At 39.0% G+C, this 26,541-nt stretch overlaps 1 protein-coding gene across 5 annotated transcripts; it reads left to right on the top strand.

The window, feature by feature from the left end:
• Window positions 1–26,541, top strand: mlip (muscular LMNA-interacting protein). Of its 5 annotated transcripts, none has more exons than XM_068327590.1 (13): window positions 1–52; window positions 840–1,180; window positions 6,741–6,866; window positions 14,046–14,183; window positions 14,538–16,151; window positions 16,900–16,971; window positions 18,449–18,532; window positions 18,613–18,696; window positions 18,793–18,837; window positions 19,689–19,730; window positions 20,177–20,239; window positions 20,340–20,465; window positions 25,113–26,541. In XM_068327590.1, exons 2-13 carry the CDS (start codon window positions 1,151–1,153, stop codon window positions 25,317–25,319), a joined length of 2,631 nt encoding a protein of 876 aa, XP_068183691.1. In that variant the 5' UTR covers window positions 1–52; window positions 840–1,150; the 3' UTR covers window positions 25,320–26,541. The 5 variants fall into 5 exon arrangements, with proteins under 5 accessions (XP_068183691.1, XP_068183692.1, XP_068183693.1 ...); XM_068327591.1 differs by having other exon boundaries at window positions 10–243; window positions 6,792–6,866; XM_068327589.1 differs by having other exon boundaries at window positions 11–243.

The raw sequence follows: 26,541 nt of genomic DNA on the forward strand, positions 1-26,541 counted from the left end.
TTTCGCTTACAGTTATGTGAACAGAGATGTCAATGCAGCAGTAAACAAACAAGTAAATGGATTTGTTTCATTTCTGGCAACGGGTGTCTGTCACATCCCTCTGTTGGCAAGCAGAGGTTCTTCTGATATGAAGACTTCATCAGTTTATTATGCATGTATTTAACACTGCTTTTTAACTGTGTTGTTTTAATGTTGTGGAATATTTTCACCAGCAATGGAGAACACTCAAGACTATTTTAAAATGTAATTACTCTCCTCACACAGAATGCTTGTTGTGCTCAGCTGCAGGTTCCCAGAGATCACCGTAATTGCATTTTCTATTTTGTATAATCACAGCGGCTTCATCACACACTGAGAACCCTTCAAAGACCTGTGCTTTAATGAATGCTTAATTGTAATGAAATAATGATCATCATTTCTGGTGAACAAAATGCTTGACTCATTAATTCTTTGTTTGCTAAGGCAACACTTCCACCCCCAAATCCAAAAAAGCGGGGATTCTGTATAATATTGTGCTCATTTGTTAACGCTTATTTGGCACACTAAATACTACACTGATAATATATTTCGTTGTACACCATAAACATTATATATATAAAAATATATTGTAAATAGAAATAGATGGATAGATATACTTCATTGATCCCAAACTGGGAAATATATGCTTATCCTTAATATTATATATATTATTCAATAAATACTTTGTTTTACAGTGTCAATTTTTTTGTAATACATTTCTGTATTCATGTATTACTCAGACAACCTGAGCACCATAAGATATATTCTGGTTATTGTTGATATACTTGATGCATGAATACGCAACTTGGCTTCTTCCACAGAGATGAAAGACGAGATAAGAAAAATCGGACTTGCTGCAACGGAGCTGTGTTGGCTGCAGCTCCCCGTGTGAACATTGTTGCTGGTGCCTAGCAGGCTGACTGCTGTCTGCAAGCTATTTGTGGCTATTATGTGTCTATAAAAGGAAATCTGCAGGCTGATACACACTCACACATACACAACAGTAATACTCTTTGAACTTCAATAGACAAGCTGAAGTGTACATATTGCTTTTTGTTTCAGTTTTGGGAGATGATTTTGTGAAACTTGGATGCAACCAATATTTTCAAGGGGCAAGGCATGTTAAGCAGAAATGGACAATTTGAATAAGACTTCGGGAAAGGTAAGAATTTTTAAAAAATAATTCTCTCTGGAAAAAGTTGAAATTTTTCTTTGATCACCTTCTTTAGATCAACTAATTTTGCTAACCTGCCTTTACATTTCACCAACATTTTAACTTCTACTTTAAAATCATAATTATTATATATTTACACCTCAAAATTCAATCCTACTGCAAAAATTAAAGTAACTAAAAATTGCACATGATCTGTTGACCTGATTAACCCCCTCATTGTGCCCAAACCCTCTGGTGCCACCCCCCAACCTTTCTCACATACACTCAGACATGTTATACAGTACATACAGATACGTTATACTTCCTGTCATATTCACCTTATTAATAGTGAACAAACTCTTTTTAAATGATTGTAAAAACTGGAAGTCATAATAATGAACAGAAATCCATCTTGCATTTTATAATATTGTATGTTTTTAGATATATCTGAAGTTTTTATTACTCTTTACAATGTTCTTATTACCTCATTTAATGTCACACCGATAGCATTATGAAAAAATATTCATCATTAAGGTACGTGGATGATTATGAATCATTAATGAAGAGTAGGCTTTTGTTAATCACTGGGTTTTTCTCTGTGTCTATGTTGATCCTGAAGCCACAGACATTCCTGCAAATAAATAGAAACATATTGTTGTTTTTTGTCCCTGTGTACACGACTTTGATAACATTTGTTTATAATCTGGGAAGATAACCCGGTGTACTCTCCAGCAGCTGTGAGTGGGCTATATTTGCATGCCGTATCTACTTTAGAAGGAGGGGCTGTGTTTTTGCCTGTAATTAAAGTCATTACTTCATGAAACACTTTTCCTGTGGGGCAGCATCCACTTTTCATGTTTTAACATCCGTTCAGATTTGCAGCTGTGATTGTCATCACAAACACAAACATGGGAGCACAACATTAATAAGTTTATAGCGCATGGAGTCCTGCCTACGTTTCAGACAGATTCATCTGCAGGTGAAACAGCACAGCATTAAAGAACACAAACTCAGAGGACAAGTTATTTCACAACTCATAGACCTCTTCCAATCTTTATTATAATATAACTTGCATTCATCCAGCAGTTTCTTTGCTTAAAAGCATATTCCTCACTTAATGTTGGGTTTGTGTTTAAGCGTTCCTTTAAGATGCTCCATAGAGGGTGGTCTTCCTCAGGAAATGATTTAGTACTTGTCGTTTTCACTCTTGGGGATGGTTTCCAACATGGCACAAGAAAAAAAAAAAAACTTGAGTTATAGCATGCAAACAGTGAGGTGAAATGTGGCACAGTGAACCACTGAATGCTGGAATGTGATCTATGAGGACAACATGACCTCGGTAACACTCTCTGCAATCAAGCATTCAAGGGGGCTCAGACGGGCAAGAAGGAAAAGCTCATATTAACCGTTCACAGTATAGACTTACTCTGCTGTGGCTACAGAGGAAAGAGCAAACAAGGAGGTTACATAAGATCACAAACACATTTATGAGATGGCACCTGACTATTTTAGTCAAGTTATTCATTCTGTTTCTTTATTTATAGATTATTACAGACCTGCTGGTGTCAGTCAGTCATTTTCCAACCCGCTTAATCCGCTAACGCAGGTCGCGGAGTAGCCAGTGCCTATCCTGGCAGTCTCAGGGCGTGAGGCGGGGGACACTCCGGGCACGACGCCAGTGCACCGCGGAGCCACATAGAAACAAACAAATCATTCACTCACACACTCACTCCTATGGTCAATTTGGGACCGGCCAATCAACCTGAAGCGCATGCTCTTGGAGGTGGGAGGAAGCCGGAGAACCCGGAGAGAACCCACGCAGACACGGGGAGAGCATGCGAACTCCGCACAGAGCGGGACTCGAACCCGGGTCCGCCGTGTTGTGAGGCAGCAGCGCTAACCACTGCGCCACCGTGCCGCCCGACCTGCTGGTGTCTCTAACATAAATATCTTGACCCTTTGAAGTAAAAATGGATTTCCTCAGACTCAGAAAATAGTTAAGTGGGTTTAAGGAAGGTGGTAGATGTGTCAATATGTGATGCTGAATTTGTAATTCTATCAGGCAAGGCAATGCAAGATAAGTTTATTTTTCTGTGGCTTGTGTGGTAAGGGCAGTACACCCAACAGACGGCCAGTGGTGGTCCCAGTTCCCACAAGTCAACACGCTGAAGTACCCTTGAGCAAGGTACCCCCTGGGCAGCATGATGTACCACTGCACATAAGGGGACATTTAAAGGTCTGAAAATGATTAAATTTATATATATATATATATATATATATATATATATATATATATATATATATATATATATATATATATATACAGTATAGATAGGAAACTGAGGAAACTGTGTGGAACTACATTTATCTCACACATGGATCTCCCTGACTGCTTGTCTCTCAGCGTCACTTCGCAATTATTTGAAGTTAATGTTGAATGTTTTAGTGATTCAAATTTGGCCACTAAAGTTGGCAAGGCGCATTTTCAGGCCTCGAGGAATAAATGGGCAAAGTGTGTTATTTGAATGAACTGTTCTTTTCATATTTGGACGATGTCAGAGAAATTTCCTGTTCTCTTGTTGATAATGAATGCATTTGTATGTTTTGAATCTCTGACAGGTACAGTATAATGACCAAAGGATGTGTGATGCATTTTTTTTTTGCATTTGACATCTCAGGTACAACTAAAAAAAATCCCTCACTGATTAGTGAAGGTAATGTCAGCACCCACATCTTCCAGTTTTATATTTTTTAAATGACCTTCCAACAGTGTGAACAGAAGAAGTTGGAGTTGAGGAACTACTGTGCTTCTGAATATGAATTGTCCTCACATATCCATATAGCAAAACTACCTTGAAACCTACTATATATGTGAATAATAACACATACACATCATTTCAGAAGCGTGTCAGAAATTCATAACGTTCTTTGCTACTCAGTTTAAGCTTGGGAAATGCAAATATAGAGATGCCACAATGGAATATTTTGCAGCTTTCAAGAATTTTAAAAATAGCAAAGTCATATGTGGCATGAAGCCACAACAATGTCTCTCGACTTCTTCGTACATTTGCAGTATGAGACCTTGGAGCGTGGAGCATGTGTGCGCTGGCGCACCTCTGAACGTTTCAACTGCTAAGCTAAAAATTGTAAAGTTCTTGTCTCCTGCATTTTAAAAATGTTCCATGTTGATACAGTTTTGGTTGAAGACAGTGCTGTAGAAATCATTCTCACACGGATCTGTCAGGATTTTGAAAATATGACTTTAATAGTTGGTGATCTAACTTCACAAAATTAGTTCCACACACTCACTGCTTGTATTTGAGCAAGACTGTTCCACTGAAAATGTGAATAAAGTAGGGCTGTGTTTCACACTGTCTGAGCAGCTGTAGACAAGATGATTGTCTCTTCTACTTGTGTGTGTATATATGTACAGTATATACTGTATACACTATACTGTATATACATTAGGGCTGTCACTTTTACGCGTTAGATTAATTACGCTGCAAATTGACGTGCTATAAAAATTAATGCAATTAATCAAGAGTGGCAAGTCAATGCGCAAGCATTTTAAATTTGGCCCATTGAGGGACCCGTAGGCGGCAGCGTCACGTCCTACCTGCCCCGCTAGTCAAAAGCAGAGTGACTGACGACAGAGATGGACGCGACACAGGAGAGCTAGGCAAGCCAAATCGGACCTTTGGGCGGAAAGTTTATTTATAAAAAGAACAAAGACGGGACCGTCGACAAAAACGCAGTGATTCTGCGCTGCCAATCTGCGCTGTGGACGCCTCCGTCAGTCTGCCCCAGGGCAGCTGTGGCTACACACGTAGCTTACCATCACCAAGTATGAATGAGGAGTGAATGAATAATGGGTCCGATGTAAACCGTCTTAGTGTCCAGAAAAGTGCTATATAAATCTTATCATTACCTTACCTTTTGTAAAAGAGAATTTTCATATCACCAAAGCAGCTCCAGCCTAATGTATCATTTAAATGCAAAACATGTCAAGGACAGAGTTTAACATTAACTTACCCTTTTTAAGGAAAAGCCGCTTGGCAGCTTGCTATTTAGTTGCCTTATTTAGAGGCATGTTATACTATTCATTTTGAATTGCTGTACTGACTCAGCTTTAGTATTCATTTTGAGAGTCTGCTTATGTGCCTATTTGACACTCAGCCTTATTTATTTCTGAATTTTATTCATTTTAACTGTATTCGTATTGCATTTTTGATAAATGCACCTGGCCTAATGGCTTTGCTGATGTGCTTGGCCTTTTTTCTTTTGAATTTCATTCATAAAGCACACTTAACCAATAAAAATGTGGATTTCAAATCTTCTCTTCTTGGTTTATTCTATTGATTAGTCATTCACTACAATTTTGTAATGTCCTAGAATTCAAATTCTTTATTTGGGGGCCTTTAGCAGGTATGAGATTAAAATGCGATTAATTAGATTAAAAAAAATAATTACAGGATTTGTAATTAATCGCCTGACAGCACTTATATGACCAGGCTGTGAATGACCAGGCTGTGTGTGGCCAGCCGGACAACACAGAGACACACACACACAGTCTAGACGGCTCCCCAAATGTTCTATTTCCCGACTGTTCTCCCCCCCCGACTCACGTAGAAGACAGCATTAAATTTGGTTGAACTGGCAGTTTTTTAAAACAACAGAATTACCAATTACCTCCTTCAAACAATTTGAGGATAATAAAGGAAAAATAAAAGATAACAAATAAAAACTACTTGATTAAAACTAAAAATAAACCATCACAAGACAACACCAGACAAGACAACAGTAGTGGCAATTTTTATAAAATAAAATACACTACTGCGCATCATTCTGGAAACACATGTGCAATAAAACATAACAGAAAAATCTTGGATATACATTGTAGTTATTACACATACACACCTGAATATCCTAACCGGGGTCTGACTCTAGAAATGGCGACAAACACCCGAAAATCACGTCGAACGGTGTCTTCTCCCCTCTGCATGAACAGATTTAGTCAGCAACATCCGCCAAACAAGTCCTTCACATAATCCCCAAACTAGTAAACAACCATAAGAATACATACGCCAATAAGTAATCCTATCCTCAACGTGGTCAATTCAGCGTCTTTCTCCAAACCCGACGATAACCACCGGTCTCCGATCCGCATCTCTCTCATTTACGAAGTGAGTGTGCGACTGTAGCGCGCCAATAACGTCCCACGTGAACAGACGTCAGCCCAGGTAAACGTCCTGTGGACGCAACTAAAATTGCGACTCCTACTGGCCGACCAACAGCGCAACACCAGGCAGTATGAAGAACTCGAACCGCTTTAATATAAACGCGTTTCCTATTTGACATGGCTACATTATATATACAGTATACACACACGCGCACACACACACACAAGAGAAAACAAACAATCTTTACGATTCTTGAGGGGAACATGATGTTTAGTTGTACCTTATTGACCTGATCATTTATACTACTTTTTAATAGGAAGACATCTTTCTGGGAATCATGCTGTTCAACAATTTGTAGATAATTTCCATCTCTATTTTTTGCCTTGCAGGGTCATATAGGAGCGTCATCTCAGCCTTCCATTTTCACATTTTTGCCGCAGGTGCAGAAATTACCAGCTGAAACCATTATTGTTGAAGGACAAAGATCCGGAGCACTAACGGAAAATGCAGAAAAGGTATAAAAGCAGCACACACACTAGAGCTTAAAAGTGACAATATTTCCAACTTGTTTTTATTGTAAATTGCCGCTTTCATCAAAAAGGTGTTACACAGTTCATTTAGCTAATGCATGTGTAGCCACTGAGAAAAGACTGCGATACACTGAATAGAGTTCAGGAACATTAAATAACCAAATTGTAAGACTGAAGTTCATGAACAGGCCACAGATATCAAAAATTTGCACAAGCAATAGTGGGCAATAATTATAAATAATCAGTTTATAATAATAAAAATAATGGGCAGGGACAAGGATCTTCCCCCAAGACTAAAAACTTTATCAAAAAGGGAAAAAAACACAAGACGAACACCAACAGACCTATCAGGTCTCAATTACCTGCATGAGCACTACAGGATGGCCAGGATGACTGTAATCAGGGAGCCAATCGAGGCCGGAGCACTCACCAAGCTCCGTGCCCAACACGCACTCACACAGCAAACAAACCAAAAAGACAAGGGATAAAAGTACAACACGTGAAGGCTGTGCGAAACCACTAAACACACAAATTTAGGGGAGTGTGGAGCTGAAGTGAGGGACCCCGCTCACCGATTGCTCCACCGTCTGAATAGTTCCACCGTCACCGGCCCCGCAGCACTCATGCAAGGGAAAGAACAGCTAGATACATGTTAAAAGTTAGCAGGACTGCTGCCACAGTCCAGTATATTGTCTTGGGGGAAAATACAAGCCTAAAATAAATAGTCAACCCTCGGTTTTCTAACATAATCCATTCCAGAAGGCTGTTCGGAAAGAGAGTTGTTCGAAATCCGAAACTATTTTCCCATTATAATTAATGTAAATCATTTTAATCCGTTACAAGTCTAAAAAACAACTTTTTCTAAGTGGCTCGCATTCAGGTACGCTCAGCTTCTTACGGTTTACACCTCAAACTGCACTGTATACGGTTTACCACAAATAAAAAAGGGTAGAAATAGATGCTGAATTTTATTTTAATAAAATATATCCTATCGAACTTTGAACATGAATGCACGACGGAGGAAGCATCCTGGGCATTAGAGTTCGATCGGCTCCCAAGTTAGTCGCGTTCAGGTACGCTCGGACTCTTTCGGTTTGGTCGAGAGCCGAATTTTGGTCGAGTTCAGAGACGTAAAATTCTCGGATTTTCTGGTCGAAAACCGATTTGGTCGAGAACAGAAGCAATCGAAAACCGAGGTTTGACTGTACAAGGAAGATAAAAGGGCACAATAGCCTAACTGATAAAATCGGAACAAAATAAAACAATAAAAACCAAATGATGAAACAAAACTATGAAAACAAAACAGCAGTGGCAATCGGTCTCCTGTGGAACAAACCTCTCCAGGAATCCACCTGTGTGGGCATGAGGGAAGCCACTGAACAAAACCTACCATGTGACAAAAAAATTTAAGAACACATACAAAGCACATAAACATAAAAACAGAACACAAGTTACGGCAACATGTGTAGCAGTCAACTCCTAGCCAGAAAGGAAGCATGGTAACACCTTATACCAATTCCAGGCTGATTGGTAGGAGGAGCTGACTGCTACCCAACTCTGGTGGCCCAGGAGGGACATTTTCTACCGGTCACATATGTTCCTATGAATCACCAGAAGAAATCTGTGTCTGCACTCTGTCATAGTCATTTTCCGCCCCTCGTAAATTCCAGGGACTTCATTTGACTCACCATCAATAGGAATACAACCATTCTGCGTATCTAAAGCTCCACTAATAAAACTTCTCTTAGTTTATCATTAAATTTGCCACAATTTCCAATCCTGTGGCAACCTATTAAATTGTGATAAAGATTCCCAAAAAATATGTTCACCTTTCTCCTGTTCACAAGTGATGAGATGTGATCGTTCCTGGTCTTACCTTAAATTTAATTTCACACACAGGCTGCTGTTTATCTCAATTTCCATGTACGTTATCATTTAGCAGATTGTGGAGCCTTAACTTGCAACACATTTGTACCAACTCTTCCAAGTGGAGAGATAAAATATCTTGGAATTTGCATAAAACTCTCAACACAAATTACTGATGACAAAAACTAGAGTAGTGAGTCGTTCTTCTGAACAGAAAAGGACAGATACATCAGCTGAAAAAAACATTTTACTCTGCTGCTTTCAGGCTTAGTTAAAATGACTTTAGTTTGTGATTTGTTATGCCAGTGTGAATTCCTAATGTGATAACTTTATAACTCTTGCCAAATGCTCACTGGGTGCCGTTAAGAGAAATGCTGGTGCAACGTAAACAAGACCCGGTGTTGTAGAAAGGTGTTACAGGTGTCAAATTCAGACAAAGTTCAAATTTATAAATAATAATAAATAAATAAATAAATAAAGTTCTCTACCCTAACTTTCTTGGAATTGGGGTTGGTTAGATTTCTTAAAGCATAAAAAGTGCAAATGTTCAACCTGGGGCACACGTGGTGTTGAAGAAGCAACATCACAGCAATGCTGCAGCTCCCAGCCACTCGCTGGCAGGCTGCATGAGACTTCAAAGGTCCTCTCAGTAGGGGGTGGCACCATGAGTTTCTAAAATTTTTCCATATTATTATCTAGAGGGGTGGCAGCACTATTAACCACCAACATATGACTGCTCAGAAGGAAAACTGATTTAGCATACATAGGGATACACTGACGTCTGACATGCTCAATGTGGGATTGTATGTATTACAGAATATATAGTATATATAGTATATGCTCACACATTTCCTTCACAGTTCCATGCTATCTTAATTTTTCAGTCATTGGATTTTTTCACGCTATTTATTTTAAAAGCCAGAATTAGTTTTGGTGGTGTACATAGCTGTGGTGTAACTAGTGGTGAGAAAGGGAAGTAAATAATGCAGGGATAATCACATTTTTTCAGCATGCAAGATACAGTTACTTATAAAATGTCCAAGTCAAAATGATCTACATAATGTTCATTCATTCATTTTCAATACAAGCTTCTTCCACTGTCATAGGTCGCGGCGTTGCCGGACTGGGGTCATGAGGCAGGGTATACTCCGGGGATGATGCCAGAAAGGAAAGATGTTGCATCTTTCCTTTTAAAGCATTAACTATTCAGTAATTAATTGAGTCAGCTGCTTCAACAAATGCCTCTTCTACCATCTCTCCGTCTCTGATGGACTTTTTGTTACCTTTTGGTACCTTCGTTACCTTTCTCTTTCTCAGCCTGGAACAACCACCTCAGTCTGAGTGCCTGAATGATCCCAGGAGCTATGTTATCAGGCTTTATGTTCCTGCTAGGGTCTCTTTAGCAAACAGGTCTTAGGTGATGGGCCAGACTACGAGCAGTTTCAAAACCACTGTGAATACGAAAATATCATGAACCGTGACATCGCAAAACTTTGACCCACTGTGAAGCAAGGCCTGGGGTTGGGGCTCGTATGCGAGCGCCAGGCTCAGCCCGAAAGGACGACGTGGACCCAACCTCCGTTGGATTCACCACCTGCTGAGGAAACCATAGGGGACGTGTGCAGTGTGGATTGGGTGGCAGTCGTCAGCACACGGCTCAACGACCCAATCCCCAGACAAAGAGTCTAGCTCTAGGGACATGGAATGTCACCTCGCTGGGGGGAAAGGAGCCAGAGCTTGTGAGGGAGGTTGACAGGTTCTCACTAGATATAGTTGGGCTCACCTCCACTCACAACTTGGGCCCTGGAAACCAAACCCTTTAGAGGGGCTGGACTCTTCACTTTTCTGGCGTTGCCAAGGTGAGACGCTGTGGGCTGGTGTGGACTTGCTTATAGCCCCACAGCTCAGCCATTACATATCAGCGTCAACCCCGGTGAATGAGAGGATCATGTCCCTGTGCCTTTGGGCTGGGGACAGATGTCTCACTGGTGTTTCGGCCTATGGGCCAAAACAACAGTGAGACAGGTTTGAAAGGTTTAATCCATTTCTAAAGCTATTAAACTCTCAGATTCTTAAAGCAACCTTAGTCTTAATTTGCTCATCTGCTGATGAGCAGAGACAAGTAGTAGCAGAGGATGGTTTTTTCCTCCCAGTGTTTATGATTCTGCGACACACTCCTTTTGTGTAAGGTGTTCTGTTTCAGGCCCATTGGAAGAAAGAAAAACTTCTTCATAGTAATTTAGAGTGTTATTATTATCTCCTTGGCACATTTACACACATGAATGTAAATGTGCCCGAATGATCCCAGGAGGTATGCTCTGTGATGAAGTATCCCCAATATCATGATGCCGGAGCACAGGCAGCGGAGGATTACCTGTGATACCGAGCTCATTAATTCACCATCACCATTAATGACTGATAAAAGGTAGTACAATAGAGTATTCAGAGTTTCCTCACCTAATTACCTTCTTGTTTCTAATTAGCAGACCACCTTATCTTTCTTCTTAGTGCAATAGTTGTGATTAAATTAATTAAACATAACAAGTACATAGCAATATGGTGCAAATTACCAGTTCCTGCACAACCTTAGGCTTTCAACATGCACTTTGAAAATCACTATAACATAATGGCAACAGATATAATTTTGATTGCTTTGGAAAACATTGAATCAGGTGGTTTGAGCCATTGTAATCTGGCAGCATTGTTTAACTTTTTTCAGTGACACTCATTTATTCATTCATACGTCTTCTTATGCTTTTCTTTTGCTTTTGCGGGTCACAGTGTTTGCTGGAGCCTATCCCAGCGGACATATGAGTGGGAGGCGAGGGACACTCCAGGCACAATGCCAGTGCACCACAGCATAAATGAAAATAAAAAATTTTGACTTATTTTGAAACACGTATTTTAAAACATGCCCTCTGCATTCCTTTGATACATGCACACACTAGGAGTATGAGAGAATGAGGTGAATATGACTTACTTATAAGGAGACAATGAATATAACCACTCTATTCCGTTAGGGACGGACGAGAGGCAGACATGGAGCTTCTTTCTGTTCCAAGATTGGCAATAGTTGTATTGTGCCTGTGGGGAAATTCTTTTCTAATTTACAACTGGGAAACAAATTCGATATTGCAATAAGGATGCTTCAACATGTAGACATGGCTTGAACCACCAACTGTCCAATAAGAGATGAAGCATCCATCTCTTGAGCTGCAAACCAATACATCACAGAGGATGGTCGCAGAATAATGATGGAGGTATTTACAGCTCCTCCTCCTCCTCCCCCCTTCCTTCCCCCCACCTCCTCCTCCTCCTTCTCATCCTCCTACTCCTCTAATGATATACAAAACATGTCTACATTCATGCTTTACATGTTTACTTGTAATTTTTGATCATCCCTGGTCTCTGCCAGTTGCTGCTACCCCACTAGTGGTAGGTCTTTCTTTAAATCCTTCACTCACCTCACCGTCATGATGGCATTGATTTGTCAAGCTCCTAAAATAATACTCATGCTTGCTGGCCAGTTATGGATGATTTGTGGTCAGGTGTTTTTAAAATTTGCTCAGAAATGATTTCATAGCTCATGTCAGCCACAAATGACAGAAGACTGTGATCATTCTTTATTCGGTCTTTTCTCGGCGTTCATGCTGGCCTCTACTAAACTCACTGTTAAGATACCTGATGATGAAGAAGACTGCTAAGAATCAGAATAGTCTGATTCTGGATATTTTGTCAAAAGCTAGGTTAGCCTGTGAGTCTCACTCAACACTTGAGACACATAGTGGGTACTAATATGTGGTGACTTGGCCAACCGAATGCCAGGTGACTACTCACACGGATGTAGTTAAGGGGGGAGAGGGCATGCAAAAGAGATTTAGGTGACACATATGGCTAGAAATGATTTGCATTGTAAAGATAAATGATCGGTTTTGGAATATTTGAGTTCAACAATAATTCACCATGTTTTTAATGGCACGTCTAACTGGGAGGTACTGGGTGAGAAACCAGACAAAATGTTATCATGGGTCCTCAGACATGTCACATGATTCAATCATGACGCACAGTTTGTGAGGACATTATTGGCATAAGATGCCATTTATGTTCAATTCAGTTCCAGGAATATATGTAATTCCAGTAGCCTTTCAATTATTTGATTATTGTTATCTTCAGTAAGGAAAAAAGAGCAGCTGTGAGAAAATAATAGAGCTCATCTCAAACACAGGGATGTCCTTTTCATGTGGTGCCAAAGGCTATGTGTATAATTGGCTCACAGCCGTCTTAAATGTGGGAGTTCATGTCAGTAATGATGAATCCCATAAGCAGCTTCCCCTTAGTGCCAGGTAAATACAACACATCATTTACTGGGATATTCCTTTCAGTAGATTTATAATAATCCAGGCATTTGAATCACTTCCAGTAGACTATAAAAACGTGACATCGCCGTCACACCACTTTCCAACACTAGTTGAACATTTCCAGTGATTATTTACTGTGAGTAAATAAAGTGGAGTGAAAGTTTATTAGTTTCAAAATTATGATAATCCCATCTATTGCCATAGACTGTAGCTCCAGTATATACATGTACTCTAATTTACACTGAGCTGGCAGGCTCAGTAAATACTGCAATCAAAAAAACCCTGATTTTTAATTTTGAACTGAACTGAATAAAACTGAGTCACTGTTTGTTAACCTGCGTAAACATGTGGTGCTGGATTATGTTTCCCTAATCTAAATCAACCAGTTGATGCCAGTAGCTTCATTTTAAATACCCAAACACGAGAGAGCTTCTGAAAGCTTCAGTGCAACAATTTTAACTCATAATTTTTTTTAAAGCAATTGGAACTAAAGTAAAATAGAGCCTGTAAAATGTTTGACAAACATGCCGATAATAAATAATCTTGAGCAGTTAAAGATATATTCATTCTGTTGCTTAAATAATCTAAAGGAACCCATAAAATTCAAATATTTTCACTTCAATTTTATGGGCTTATTGTTGGGAGATGTGTTCCACAAGTTACACTTATATTTGGAGCTACAACTCAGACCTTATTTTACAAGTTGCCCCTTTAAATATCTGTGCGTACACACACCCCTCAGCACATGAATCATGTCCTGCCCAAATGTCAGCTGGACGTGCGTGTGCACATGTGAATTATATGTACGTGTGGGGCATGTGATGTGTTGCAACCAAGCACACCCCTGAGCTCAGACAGGCTGACTGAAGTTCACCTCGGGTTTTCTCGGGTTTCACTTGCTCAGTTCCTCCTAAACATTTGCTTCACTTTCTCCTGACAGGACGTTGCTGTGTCTCATGTGGAGACAACAGGGGACATGATGTCAGACAGGGGGATTTTCAAAGTAGAGAAAGTTTTTATCAAGGATTTTGTGGAGGGAGGAGCAGGAAACACAATCCAGATGGGAACAAAACTTCAAGTAAGTACAACGTGTGACTAATAGCTTGGACATATTGAGATAAAAATATGCTTCTGTGTGTGCAGGCCAGAGTGTAGTATACCCTCTGTATCCAAGCAGGGTAAATATACACTCCTCAAATAGACCTAAGTGTGTGGTGAGTCATTCACCAAGAGATAAAAAATACTTAAACGTCAAAAGAGGACATTTATTTCCATTCAGGCAGTGTTTTTTTATTCTCGGGTAACAGAACATGGTGCAAGTGGAAAAATGCAGGCTAAACACTTGTCTTTAAATATAATGTGAAGTGGAAGTCGTAAAAAGTGCAGTCACACTTTACATGTCATTTTATTAACTGGTTTTGCTGTTTTTCAGCTAAAACCCTCACTTGATGACATGGGCTGCATCGTCTGTCCTTCAGCCGGTGCTCAGGCTGGAAGTAACCTCGACCAAGTAGCTGCCGGGACGGCTTCTATGGAAACAGCTGTTGATAAAGGCAGGGATATTTCCCAATGGCAGCATCCTGATACTGCTGGACTCGATGAGGTTAGCTCTGGTTTCTTTGCCAATGAAGTGTCTGTATCAGAGGACAGAATTTACCCATCAAACTCTGCAAACATATTCCCCACCCCGGCTTCGTCCAGAGAGTCCATCCTCTCCGAAAGTTCAGACAAAGAGAAGAGCTGGTCCGCTGTGCCCCTTTCCTCTGTGACCTCTCCCGCCTCTTTCAGCCGCACTGTTTCCCCCTGCTCGTCCGTTCTCTCTGGGATCTTCACCCCCACTGTTCTCCAGTTCAAGAAGCACTTCCTGGCACCTGGCTCCAGTCTGATTCACACCCCTCAAACCTGTTTCTCATCCTGTGAGAGCCTGTTTTCCTCTGTGTGTCCCCAGTCCCCCCCACCTCGACACCGGCACCGGCCTCCCCTCACTCGGCTCTCTCTCCTCACCGCCATCCTGAGAAAAGGACGCCTCCCTGTTTTGTCCCCTGCACTGCAGAGGCCTTACACCCCCTGCTGGCCTGTCAATCCTGTGACCCTGTCATTCTGTAACGCCTGCTCAGCAGCTTCCAGTGTGGCCTCCATCCCCCTGGAGTTTTCCTCAACCTTCTCTTCATCAGTGTCTATAGATAGTCAGAGTCAGATTCACAGAGAACCGAACAGATGTGTTACTTCTCCTCCTCCTGTCCACTTTAATGAACGCAACAGAGCATGGCCGCAAACTCAGGTGCAAAAGCGCTCTGAGCAGATTTGTTCGGGCAGCCTGCCTCAGTGGGGCCAGGTTATTTCACCCCCGAGAGTGAAGAGAAGCATCATAACCCGAGCTCCTCTACCTGTTTTTTGCTCAAACTTTGACTCAATTTCTCCATCAAAACATGAAGAAATAGACTGTTCGTCTCCCCAAAAACTGCAGCATAGTCACATTTCCATTTCCAAGACCCCTGAGCTCCATCGTAGCAACACTCATACACACGTCACTCCTGAAAATAACCTCAATAACCACAAGTCCCCATCCTCTAAACCTATTTATGAGCCAGAGACCCGTGCTTCCCTGAAACAGAGTCAAATGCCAAATTCATCTCTCTCGAAGCTTCAGTCACTGTCTCAACAGCTGAGATCTTCATCTCTATGCCGTCCTCAGCTTCAGCCTTCGCGTCCACTCAGTGTCACACACTCAGCATCACCTCCTCCCCCTCCCCCCATTCAACAGAACACAGGACGGTGTGAGACAGGGAGGAGCTGTCCTGTCCCTCATAATTCCTCCACATCAGAGAGTTTTTACAAAGACTCCTGTCTGTCTCCTTCCCAATGCACACCTATTGCTTACCCTGCCTGGCCTTCGCCCACCAGTCCACCCCCGCCTACGCCCTCTCCTGCTCCACCAAACAGAGACCTCATCCCTTCGCCTTCTCTCTCGCTATGCTCCTCACCCTCCCCAAGGCCAGGGAGTGGAATATCAGACTGCACTGACAGGGAGGGTAAAAAAAGAAAGGTAGTCACTCTGCTTGCCACATGCATGACTTGTTTCACCCCAGGCTCTTATTTAATATACTTCCTGTGACATGCTGTTCTCTCACGCTAAGCAGTTAAAAACAGATTTCACTCACTTTATATTTAGATATCAAGTGGTGTACACTTTGTGGTGCTGTTTTTAGATATCTGTTTGTGTGTTTGTCTTTGCCATTTTATGGTTTGACGTAGGTCTAGATCTTTCCTGTTCAGACACGTCAATCACACTCAACATCCGTGGATTTTAATAGTAAACATGTCTAAAATGTTGAGGCAATTGGGACCCCATCAGCTTTTTTATTTTTTTTTTAAGTCTGAGTTCTGGGTCAGATATGTCTGTAAGTTAAACAATGCTGTTCAAAATCTTAGAATTTGATATCAGAATCCAGGAAATGTGAGTGAGTGTGGGATGTAGTCATCCCTTTTTTACATCATTGTCATTGAGGAAAAACTGAAATTATTGGTGTTACAAGATCAGTGAAACATTTGAGCAGTGACGCGGTGATGTGGTTCCAATGCTGACACACTTCAGCACTATTCATCCCTAGGGCATCGAGAGAGTGATGGACTGGTTTGCATGATTTATAGTCTGTAGCAGGGTTCAACAAAGCATGCCTAAATCAAAATACAGCGAATTACTTTTAATAACATCAAATTTGGGTAAAAAGCTGAAATTTGAATTCTGAATTATTTGTATTCATTGTCGGTTTGTGTTTTTCTACAAACTTTAGAGCCACAAGATAAAATTAAGCTACAAGTCTCTAGCTGCAATTCCCACAAACAGCCTGCTACTAGATCAACAGGTGAGTTCTCTCTAATCCCAATAATTCACTTTAAGATCCTACTAAGTATTTGGCCAAATGAAGCTTTACAAACTCAACTCTTGTGTTATGTAAGGCATTTAAATGATGAAAACAGTGTGAATGTCAATTGCAATAAAGGTATCGTATTAAAATAGGGGATATTTTTTTCAAAGTTGTTAAGTCGTCAGTCATCTGAGAATTACATTACATATATATATCACAGTAAATTATATATATATGTATATGTATATATATATATATATATATATATATATATATATATATTTCTATACTGTATATGTGTGTGTGAGTATGTGTGTGTGTATATTTAAAATAAAAATAAATAAATAACACACACACACACACACACACACACACACACACACACACACACACACACACACACACACACACACACATATATATATATATATATATATATATATATATATATATATTAACCTTTATTTATCCAGGTGAGTCCCATTGAGATTACAGATCTCTTTTGCAAGGGAGCCCTGGCCAAGACGGCAGCAGCACCAGTTACAGTTACATACAGCAATTAAAAAAACAACAAAAAACCCCCAGATACATTATAAAACATACAATAACAGGGAGAAATCATCAATGTCTAAGAAGGAAAGCAGTTACAGACTCCAATGGAATCTGCCTCCATATCCTTCACCAAATTTTTAAAATCCCTGATCGGGATCACCTTTTGAAGCTGTAGTTCAGACTGCAAATGATTCCAGGCTGCAGGAGCAGAAAACATAAAAGCCTGTTATCCAAGTTCAGTGCGAACCTTAGGGACAGCCAATAAAAGGATGTCATCGGAGCGCAGACAATAGTTACTGGTTTTAAACAAAATATACCAACAATGGTAAGAGGGGTACAGACCAAGGATAGACTTATAAATAAAATTGTACCAATGTGTCTGCGCATGGTCAGGGAGGGCGACTGAACTTTGGCATACAGGGTGTAATGGTGAGTGAGAGCTTTGCATCCTGTGACAAACCTCAAAGAGCCGTGGTACACAATGTCCAGACAATGTAAGCATTGAGCAGGGGCATGCATATACAGCAGATCACCATAATCAAGTGAAAGGAGGGACGTAGCCACAACCAATTTTTTCCTGGCAGCATAGGAAAAACAGGAATATATATAAATATAATAGTGTGTATATACAGTATATATATATATATATATATATATATATATATATATATATATATATATATATATATATATATATATATATATATATATATATATATATAATAGTTTTTGCAGGCTTTCTTTCTTTCTATACCTTGGTAAAGGACAAATCATGGCACCTTGCAGTACATAGTGTACTTACTGGAGAAATCAGTGTGCATGAGCATGAATCAGAGAGTTTACGCTGGTGTCCTGCTGTTTTATCAAGAAATCAGGTTCTTAGCGCGGAGCTCACGCTGTCCACTTTGACCTGCATCCACAGGCAATAGATGAGCAAGTAGAGAGAGGAGGAAATCTCGACGTGGGCAGTACACCGGGTGGATATGCTGTGGACACCCATGCTGAGGTACCCCAAGCAATACTGCTGGTTTTCCCTGAGCTTCACAAAACAGGCAGCTAACATAAATGATGCTATACTTCCTGCAGATGTGCTCACCTGCTCAGCTCCGGCAACAGTCAGAGGAGCTTTATGCAGTTATTGATGAGATATTGACAAATTCTCTTCCAACAGTGAGTACACCATGTGAAAGCAAACATGAACGAATGTTGGTTTACACTCATAAGGGGATTTAATTGCAATGTGTTTGCGTATTTTGTGCCTCCCAGTCACTCCACTCGTCCAGGTCATCGACTCCCAACACCAGTTTGCAGGTAAAGTGTGTTTTATTAGCACCAAGTAACAGGTATAACAAACTAATAAATAATTTGTTATCCACCTACAATTTAGTTTGGAGGAATAGTTTAAACGTTATATCCTGACAAAAAGATGAGAGTGAACTATGGAGTTGAAGCAGGAGACAGTTAACTAAATATTGAAAAAAGGAATAGATTTCAGCGCAAAGATTAATTCTGACTTTTGATGTAGACTAATCTGAACATTATTCTACTGTGCAGCTGTAAATCAGTAGCAAAACTATGTATTGGGAATGTAAATGTGAATGAGTGGTCATCATGAAGAGTGTGTGAACTGCGGTTCTTGGTTGATTCTGTTGCATCCAATACACCCATGAAAAGTTCCTCCTTCTCCCTTCGACTTTTCCCATTAGGAGTCGTCACAGCATGTCATCCTTGTCCATGTCACTCTATCTTCTGCATCCTCCTCTGTACCACCAACTGCCCTCATGTTTTCCCTCTACATCCATCCACCTTCTCTTTGGTCTTCCTCTTGCCCTCTTGCTTCATCCTCAACACCTTATTATAAATATAATCAGGATCTCTCCTCTGGATGTGTCCAAACCATCAAAGTTCTCTCTTTCTGACTTTGTCTCCGATCCAATCCAACCTGGTCATTCCTAAAGAGAACCTCAACATCTTAATTTCTGTGAAAGTTAAATTAGTTTTTGTATTCATTCATTTCCCAGCTCTAGTTTCTTGTTTCTTTTAGGAACTTTTGATGGTTCCATTTTTAAAATACTGCATGGATAATTTTCTGTTATTTCATCTTTTGTTTTGTTTGAAATTGTTGCTCTGTGACAGGTCTGACTGTCTTTTACTTTCTGCAGATCAACTCATTTCACAAATCCTTGGGGCGTGAAACCAAATATGTGAGTATCAGACAGATTGTGTTGTCGGTTAAGAGATGATAGCATTTCATCCCCTCAGGAGAAAAGTGAAGACTCTCTCTGCTACTCAATATTTAAACATCATCCGAAATAAGTTTGTTGAATGTTCTATTCTACTGAATTCAGAATAGAAGGTGTGTATGCCATGTCACTTATGAACAAACAATATATGATTGCTAATTATGTGATGCTGAAAATATTTCAATGGAATGCTTACAGTTGTTTTCTCTTTTTTATGCAAAAATGTATTTTAATTAAATATCATATGTACTTACAATTACACTTAGAATTTCCCCAAAGATATAGATTGATTATTTTGTATTTTTTTCCTTCCCCTGACAGAAGCATTCCTTGTTTTATCAATATTTCAGTTCTCAGATAGACTAACCCTAACCCTAACTATGTTGATACTTGGAATATATATTCAGGCTTCATTATGCAGCTTGTACCCCTCCACTGGCATGGAAAGAAACCTTACGGAATCTACAAAGGTACAATTCATTTATTTGATAAGGTTTAGTCTCCTGCAAAAAAGGATAAAATTAGCAATGCATTCTTACCTGTTGTCAAATTATAATTCTCTTTGTCCAGACAAAGCCTGGGGTTATTCGTCCAATGACGGCCATTCCAACACTGATGGTGGAGGATAAGGAAGAATGTCACCCAAATCCTGGCTGGCGGTATGAAGTCAAGGAAACATTTACTGATAAGAAGAAGGTATTCATGTGGTCTCTGTGTTCTTTCCTTAATGTAAATGGAAGGGTTTGCATTCAGGACAATATTTTAAACTCTCTATTTCTTTCATAGAACTCATACTGTCTTTTTTCCCCAAATAGCCAGTTATCAGTAAAAATCTCAACTCGTATCTTAGTAACAGAGAACATTCTATTCATAGTGTGAGAACTGGCAGGCTTATTGGAAACAATGAAAAATTATACACTATTGTATGAATAAAAGAAATACTTGTTTCTCATGCATTTACATTGTCAACATGAAATAACCCTATTCTACGACTTGAAGGTTATTTTTATTAATTTATTTATGTAGTTTTTTTATTAAACATCAATTTTTATCCTATTATCCTCATTTTTATACACTTTTGCTCCATTAATATATACTGCAGAGCTTGTAAAATAAGTACAAACACTTTCCAGGTTGTGTTGCTTCTTGGATGATTCCCTTGTGTGTCCACAACCAAAATCCTTTAAACAGTGGGAGTTCTTGGGTTTCTGACTTTTGACTAATATGAATATTTACTCAAAAGCAATAAAAAGGTATAGATCCCACTCACAGCCATATTTGTAATCCTATTTTTATTGACTTAAGTGTGTGAGTTTGTTTGGTCTCCAGAGTTGGTGCTGTGCATACTTAACATATCCCCTATGTATTAGAACATATTTCTGGTTCTCTGTGGAATAAGTATATAATATTAGCAGTAATGGAAAGGTAAAAATGTCCTCTTTTGTTTGTTGGAGGGAATATCAATTTTGAAAAATCGCTTGAGAAATGTAGAAATGCAAAGATTATCACTGGTTGGACTTTTCGCTTGAACTCACAGAAGCGTTAACATGTAGTAATTATATTTATTTACGTGGTCAATTGTATATTTGTTGATCTGCAAAACGAAATGAATGATTTAGTGTTGCTTTTGAATTTGCTGCAGAAAAAATGATGATGGATGTTCTTTTGAGCTAAATTACACTGGATGTCCTTTTCAGCTACCCAGTGTAGTTATGTGGACTTTTTTTTTTTAGCCATCACTGCATTTGTTTTATCTGATTCTAATTCCGTACCACATCGTCCTTCTCGTTAGCCAGCCTTATCCAATCCTCTGAGGGGACAATTTACTTTGCTTGACAGGTTGCTAAGGTTGCTGTCCATTTTTAAACTCAGGGCACTTGAGAACTCTGCTTCTGCTCAGCGTGCCTCGTGCGTTTGAACGGAGTCGTCAGAAATGATTTCTCTTTTTGTCTTTTTACGAGCAACTTGCTGAGATTTGTATAACATGTTGAATCAGGTTTCCCTTTCAAACCTTTAACAAATAAGAGATTCACTATAGCGATTAATATGTTGCTTTAGCTCACACATCTTAGTTACCGGTACATCAGTTTTTATTTGTCGCCTGTTTATCACACTGTGAGGTCAAAAAAGAAGTCTGATATCCTGCGATCATTATTATTATGAATCATTAGTATTATGAAACTATAATTATGAAATCATTATGGACCTGCTGGCATATTTACATACCGGTACATACATATTTAAGTCTCGCTCATTGCTTAAACATGTGACCAATTAAATGTCAAGGTCAAAATGAGTGGAAACCAAGAAGCAAGAAAAAATATTCATGAAATTCACAGACATAGTGAGACCTTACAAAACCAGTGACTTCCAGCAATCTCCCACAGCAGAAGAACAGTCAATGGTAACATTTCAAATATTGAGACCATTTCTGTACTTGTATTTTCCAACATTTTTCTATACAAATAATAAAAAAACAACAACAACAACAACAACAGGAAAAAGGAAGAATCATTTTTACCAGTGTACATATGTCTGTTTTGATTTAACACTTCAATTATTTGTGGAAGAAAAAAAGGATTAATATAATTATGTTAGACTAAACTGTCGACGAATTTCCGGTCAATATCCAACTTCACATGTATGTAGTTAATCAATGAAATAACATGACAGACTGAATGGAGACAAACTGCTTCAACCACAGAGATATTTAAATAAACTAGTAGTATTATTCAGCTAGCCACATATTGAGGATAGGGGGAGAAACATAAATATGTGATGGACAAAGTACAGAGAGATAAACTAAAGTTTCAGTTTACCCCTAAAGGCATGGTATAACACAAATTTAATTAGGACTGGAAAATGTATGTCCAAGGACACAGATGCCCCGCTACTGGAAAAAATCAGTTTGTAATGATTCTAACGGACCAACAGAAAATTACTCAACTGTGCCTAAAAGGTAAAAATGAGCAAAAATATAGAAAGCAATTATCAGATACTTACCTTCAGGGCTCTTATGAAAGATTGTGGCATTTCATTATATGCTATGCAGCAAGTTATGTTCAAATGGATGAACCATTGGACATATAAAAAAAGGACAATTCTTTCATTTTAATTTTTTATATCTTTTTTTTTTTAGTTCTGCAACATTTATTTGGTTTGTTCATCTGATTGTTAGCAAAATAACAGAAAAATACTGGTCATATTATTGTCAGACATGGTGGAAAGTTGTGGATAAGATAAGATAAGATAAGATAAGATGAGATGAGATGAGATGAGATGAGATGAGATGAGATAAGTTATACTGTATCTTCATTTGTCCCACAATTCGGAAATTTATACTATTATAGCAGCAGTGTCAGAGGTAGTCAGAGAAATGGAAGAGTAAAATAGACATTCATTCAAAATAAGATCCATAATAAGAATAACAGGAGATAGAGAAGTAATAATATAAATAATAAGGAGTAAAGAAGTAATGTACAAAATTAGAAATTTGTAATTTATAATTTACAATTTTACTCCATTACCTGTATACAGATCTACACTGGAAGTTTGATTTGTGTGTGTGTGTGTGTGTGTGTGTGTGTGTGTGTGTGTGTGTGTGTGTGTGTGTGTGTGTGTGTGTGTGTGTGTGTGTGTGTAGCCTACTGGGAGCCGTGCTGGTTGTAAAGCTGCTTGTAAAGTTGTGGCATGAGAAACAACAAAGATCCATACATTATTGTAACCTGGTGGTCACATTTTAACCTGCAGTTAACCTCGCAGCTTAAAGGTAACTACCCAAAGGTTTGTGTGCAAAGACATCACAACTAATAACGGCAGAAACAAATACAACCACTCACAGGGGGTCTGTCACACGCCTAGTGGGTCTTCAGTGATGATTCAGAGGTGACGCCGATAATTTCAGCTACACACAATCTTATTCAAACACAGCTCAAATTCTTATAGACGCTCTATAAATACACTGATGAAGTTGACATACGTCTAGATTTGCAGAGGAGTGGGCTTTCACTCTTGATGGAGATACACTCCCATCATTATTATTAATCTTATTGTTTGTACTTTCTGATTACTGATGTAAAATTCAGAGTGAACAACATGTAAATATGAAAACTTAAGCGATGTAATGGAATACTAAACATCTCCTGCCTCCAGTACAGCAGTTACACTGGAAAGGTAAAATGTATTTTAGGCTCTGAACTGAATGAAACAAGATAAACGATGATGTGGGTGTTTGTGCTGTTTCTACAGAAAAGACAAGGCAGTGCCATTCTGAACATTACACATTATGTTCTACATGATCTTTTTTTGAAAATTAATTGCCACATCTGTTTTATGTGTCAGATTTGGGTTATTAACACATCTCGCATGTAATGAAGTATTAGACAAAGACATAAACTTGGGTATTTTAGCCTTCATATATTGTTGGTTGCTCATGTAGAAGAGGCTCACATGCACATTAATACAGATGACTGAATAAGTGAATGAGGGGCAGGTGGCTATAATCACCAATGCAGAAAGATAATTACCATTTATGGAAAAATACGCCATGAATATGCATCCCTGTGCAAACCCCAAGCAAACTCAGAAAGTAATCTTTTAAAGTTAATTTGTGTTGAAAGTTTAGATCTAATAATGATGGAAATATTCCTAATAAACTTTATTTAGATTGTGGATTTTATACAAGATGTACTTCACATAAAAAAAAATTCATAGGGAGGGTTAGAAATTTAATACCTAAATCATTATGACAGAAAAAAAATAATGCCACAACCTGCACACTCAGAGATTGAATGTGTTTTAAATAACCTCTTGGTTCCAGTGCATAGTTTCTTTCAGCACCCTGATAAAAGATGTGCTCCACTGTCACACATTGTCACATAATCGCATTCTGATGAATGATACTTTTGATGATAGCAGTCCGTCTATATTTCAAAGGTTGAAAAATCAAGTTTTTCCAACTTGTTAATGAGATGATTTGAATCTTAGCTGGATGTGAAATAACTTCATTTTGCCAACTGAATTCCTCTTTTGTTGTCTAGCTAGTAAGATCTGGATTTGGTCCTCATTTATCATCTGGAAGTAATTGCCAATCATTTATCTATTGGCAAGAGCTACGTATCCACCTCTAGCTGCAGTGTCATTTAGTTTAGCACCTACTGTATATTACTATAGAAACTTATATTTTGCTTTCTAAGGATGTCACTAATTGCCAACATGTATAGTTTGAATTTTAATGGAAATGTAAATCAATGCATTACTGCTGGAAACTGCACAAGCCTAATTACTGCGGCCCTTTTAATGTAAATTCAGGAAGCTGGGATCATCGTGTCTTTTCTTTTTCAGATGGAGACAGGAAAAGATTTTTATACAAGTTCCAAACCCCAAATATTGAGAGAGGAGGAGAGGAAGCCTGGAGGAAAAAGCCTGTTCTCACAATGTGACCTGCAGATCACAGAGTCGGATGAACGCTTCACTCATCCTGTAAAAGCTGTTCCAACTTCTTTCAGGCCAACCGAGGAGCAGACAGAATTTTTTCAGACTCATATTTAACATTTATCTGTAAAGCATCAGGCTATAATGGTAATTCTATTTTTTTTCATTGAAGAATAATTTGGTAAAACAGCCAGGATTTCACGAGCTTTACAGAGATGAAGGAAAACGCAAGCTGTTTACAATTCACTAATCCCAATTTTTTTTTCATCGATATAACAGCTGTTGCTAGCAGAACTTATCTACTGTAACCAGATGGCTAACTGAGCTACTCAGCTCAGTGGTTTGGTTTGACTTTGTAATGTCTCATTTGTTTTGACTGAAACCAAAATTCCTGTGAACTGGGTGTTTATAAAAATACTTAATGGCAACCTATGCTACATTATGCTAAGAGACTGAGGCTTTTGGTCCGTTCATTGTTTTAACTCCTGCAGAGATATTTGTGTAGGATCTGTGTCATCCTGGACAAGGAAAATCAAAAAAAGCAATGTATTGATGTATTGAAAGAGTTTCAAGAATGTCTATCCAAAAAAAAGAAAAGAAAAAAGAAAACAAATTTCTAAGTGCACCAAAAAGTGAAGCTAGAGCACAATTGTATGTGACATGGTCAACACACAGTCAGAGCTCCAGAGAACACCTGCACATGTGAACTGCTTCACACAACATGTCGGAGAAGACACCAGAAGGTGTCATCAAAGGCTGGTGGGCGGAAGATGTATGATGTCACAGACAGTGAAATGGCACCAATCATGGGCATTTTCAAAGAAGGTCTGTCCAGAAAGGCATTCATCACGATGCAGCTGCTCTTCATGACAGTAATAGGTGCATGTAAAAGCTGAAAGACAGTCGGTAGGCTTTCCCAGCTCCACAGAGATGGCAGTCGAGATGCATGTGGAGAAAGACTATCAGCTGGTGTTGATACAATTGGAGAGTTATGAGTAGACAATAGCGGTTTTTAAAGAATGTTTCAATGGAAGGTAAATCGGGGCAAAACCCCCCCACAGAGGAACAAGCAGTAACATTTTTATAGAATAAAGCTTATGACTTTGAATGTGTTTTATATGCTCTAGCATTCACATGAACAATTTACTCAATGAATCCATGCAGTATCGGGTACAAGTCTGCCAAACTATGTAAGTCCTTTAATTCTAGAGGAAATACAATGATTTTAGGGGTAAGTAATATCTAATAAAGTACATCTTCTCCCCTAATTGTCTAAGTTGTATATATTTCTGCTAAATTTGCATTACTATAACAATAATAAAATGTAAATGTTATATAA

This window comes from Antennarius striatus, chromosome 11 (genome assembly GCF_040054535.1).
Source record: "Antennarius striatus isolate MH-2024 chromosome 11, ASM4005453v1, whole genome shotgun sequence".
Lineage (NCBI taxonomy): Eukaryota > Metazoa > Chordata > Actinopteri > Lophiiformes > Antennariidae > Antennarius > Antennarius striatus.

Excerpts from the sequence above, each read along its gene's own strand:
- mlip (XM_068327590.1), top strand. The coding sequence starts at position 1,151 with ATGGACAATTTGAATAAGACTTCGGGAAAG. Across the intron at positions 6,867-14,045 it reads TAACGGAAAATGCAGAAAAG|GACGTTGCTGTGTCTCATGT; the intron begins GTATAAAAGCAG and ends TTCTCCTGACAG. Across the intron at positions 14,184-14,537 it reads AGATGGGAACAAAACTTCAA|CTAAAACCCTCACTTGATGA; the intron begins GTAAGTACAACG and ends GCTGTTTTTCAG.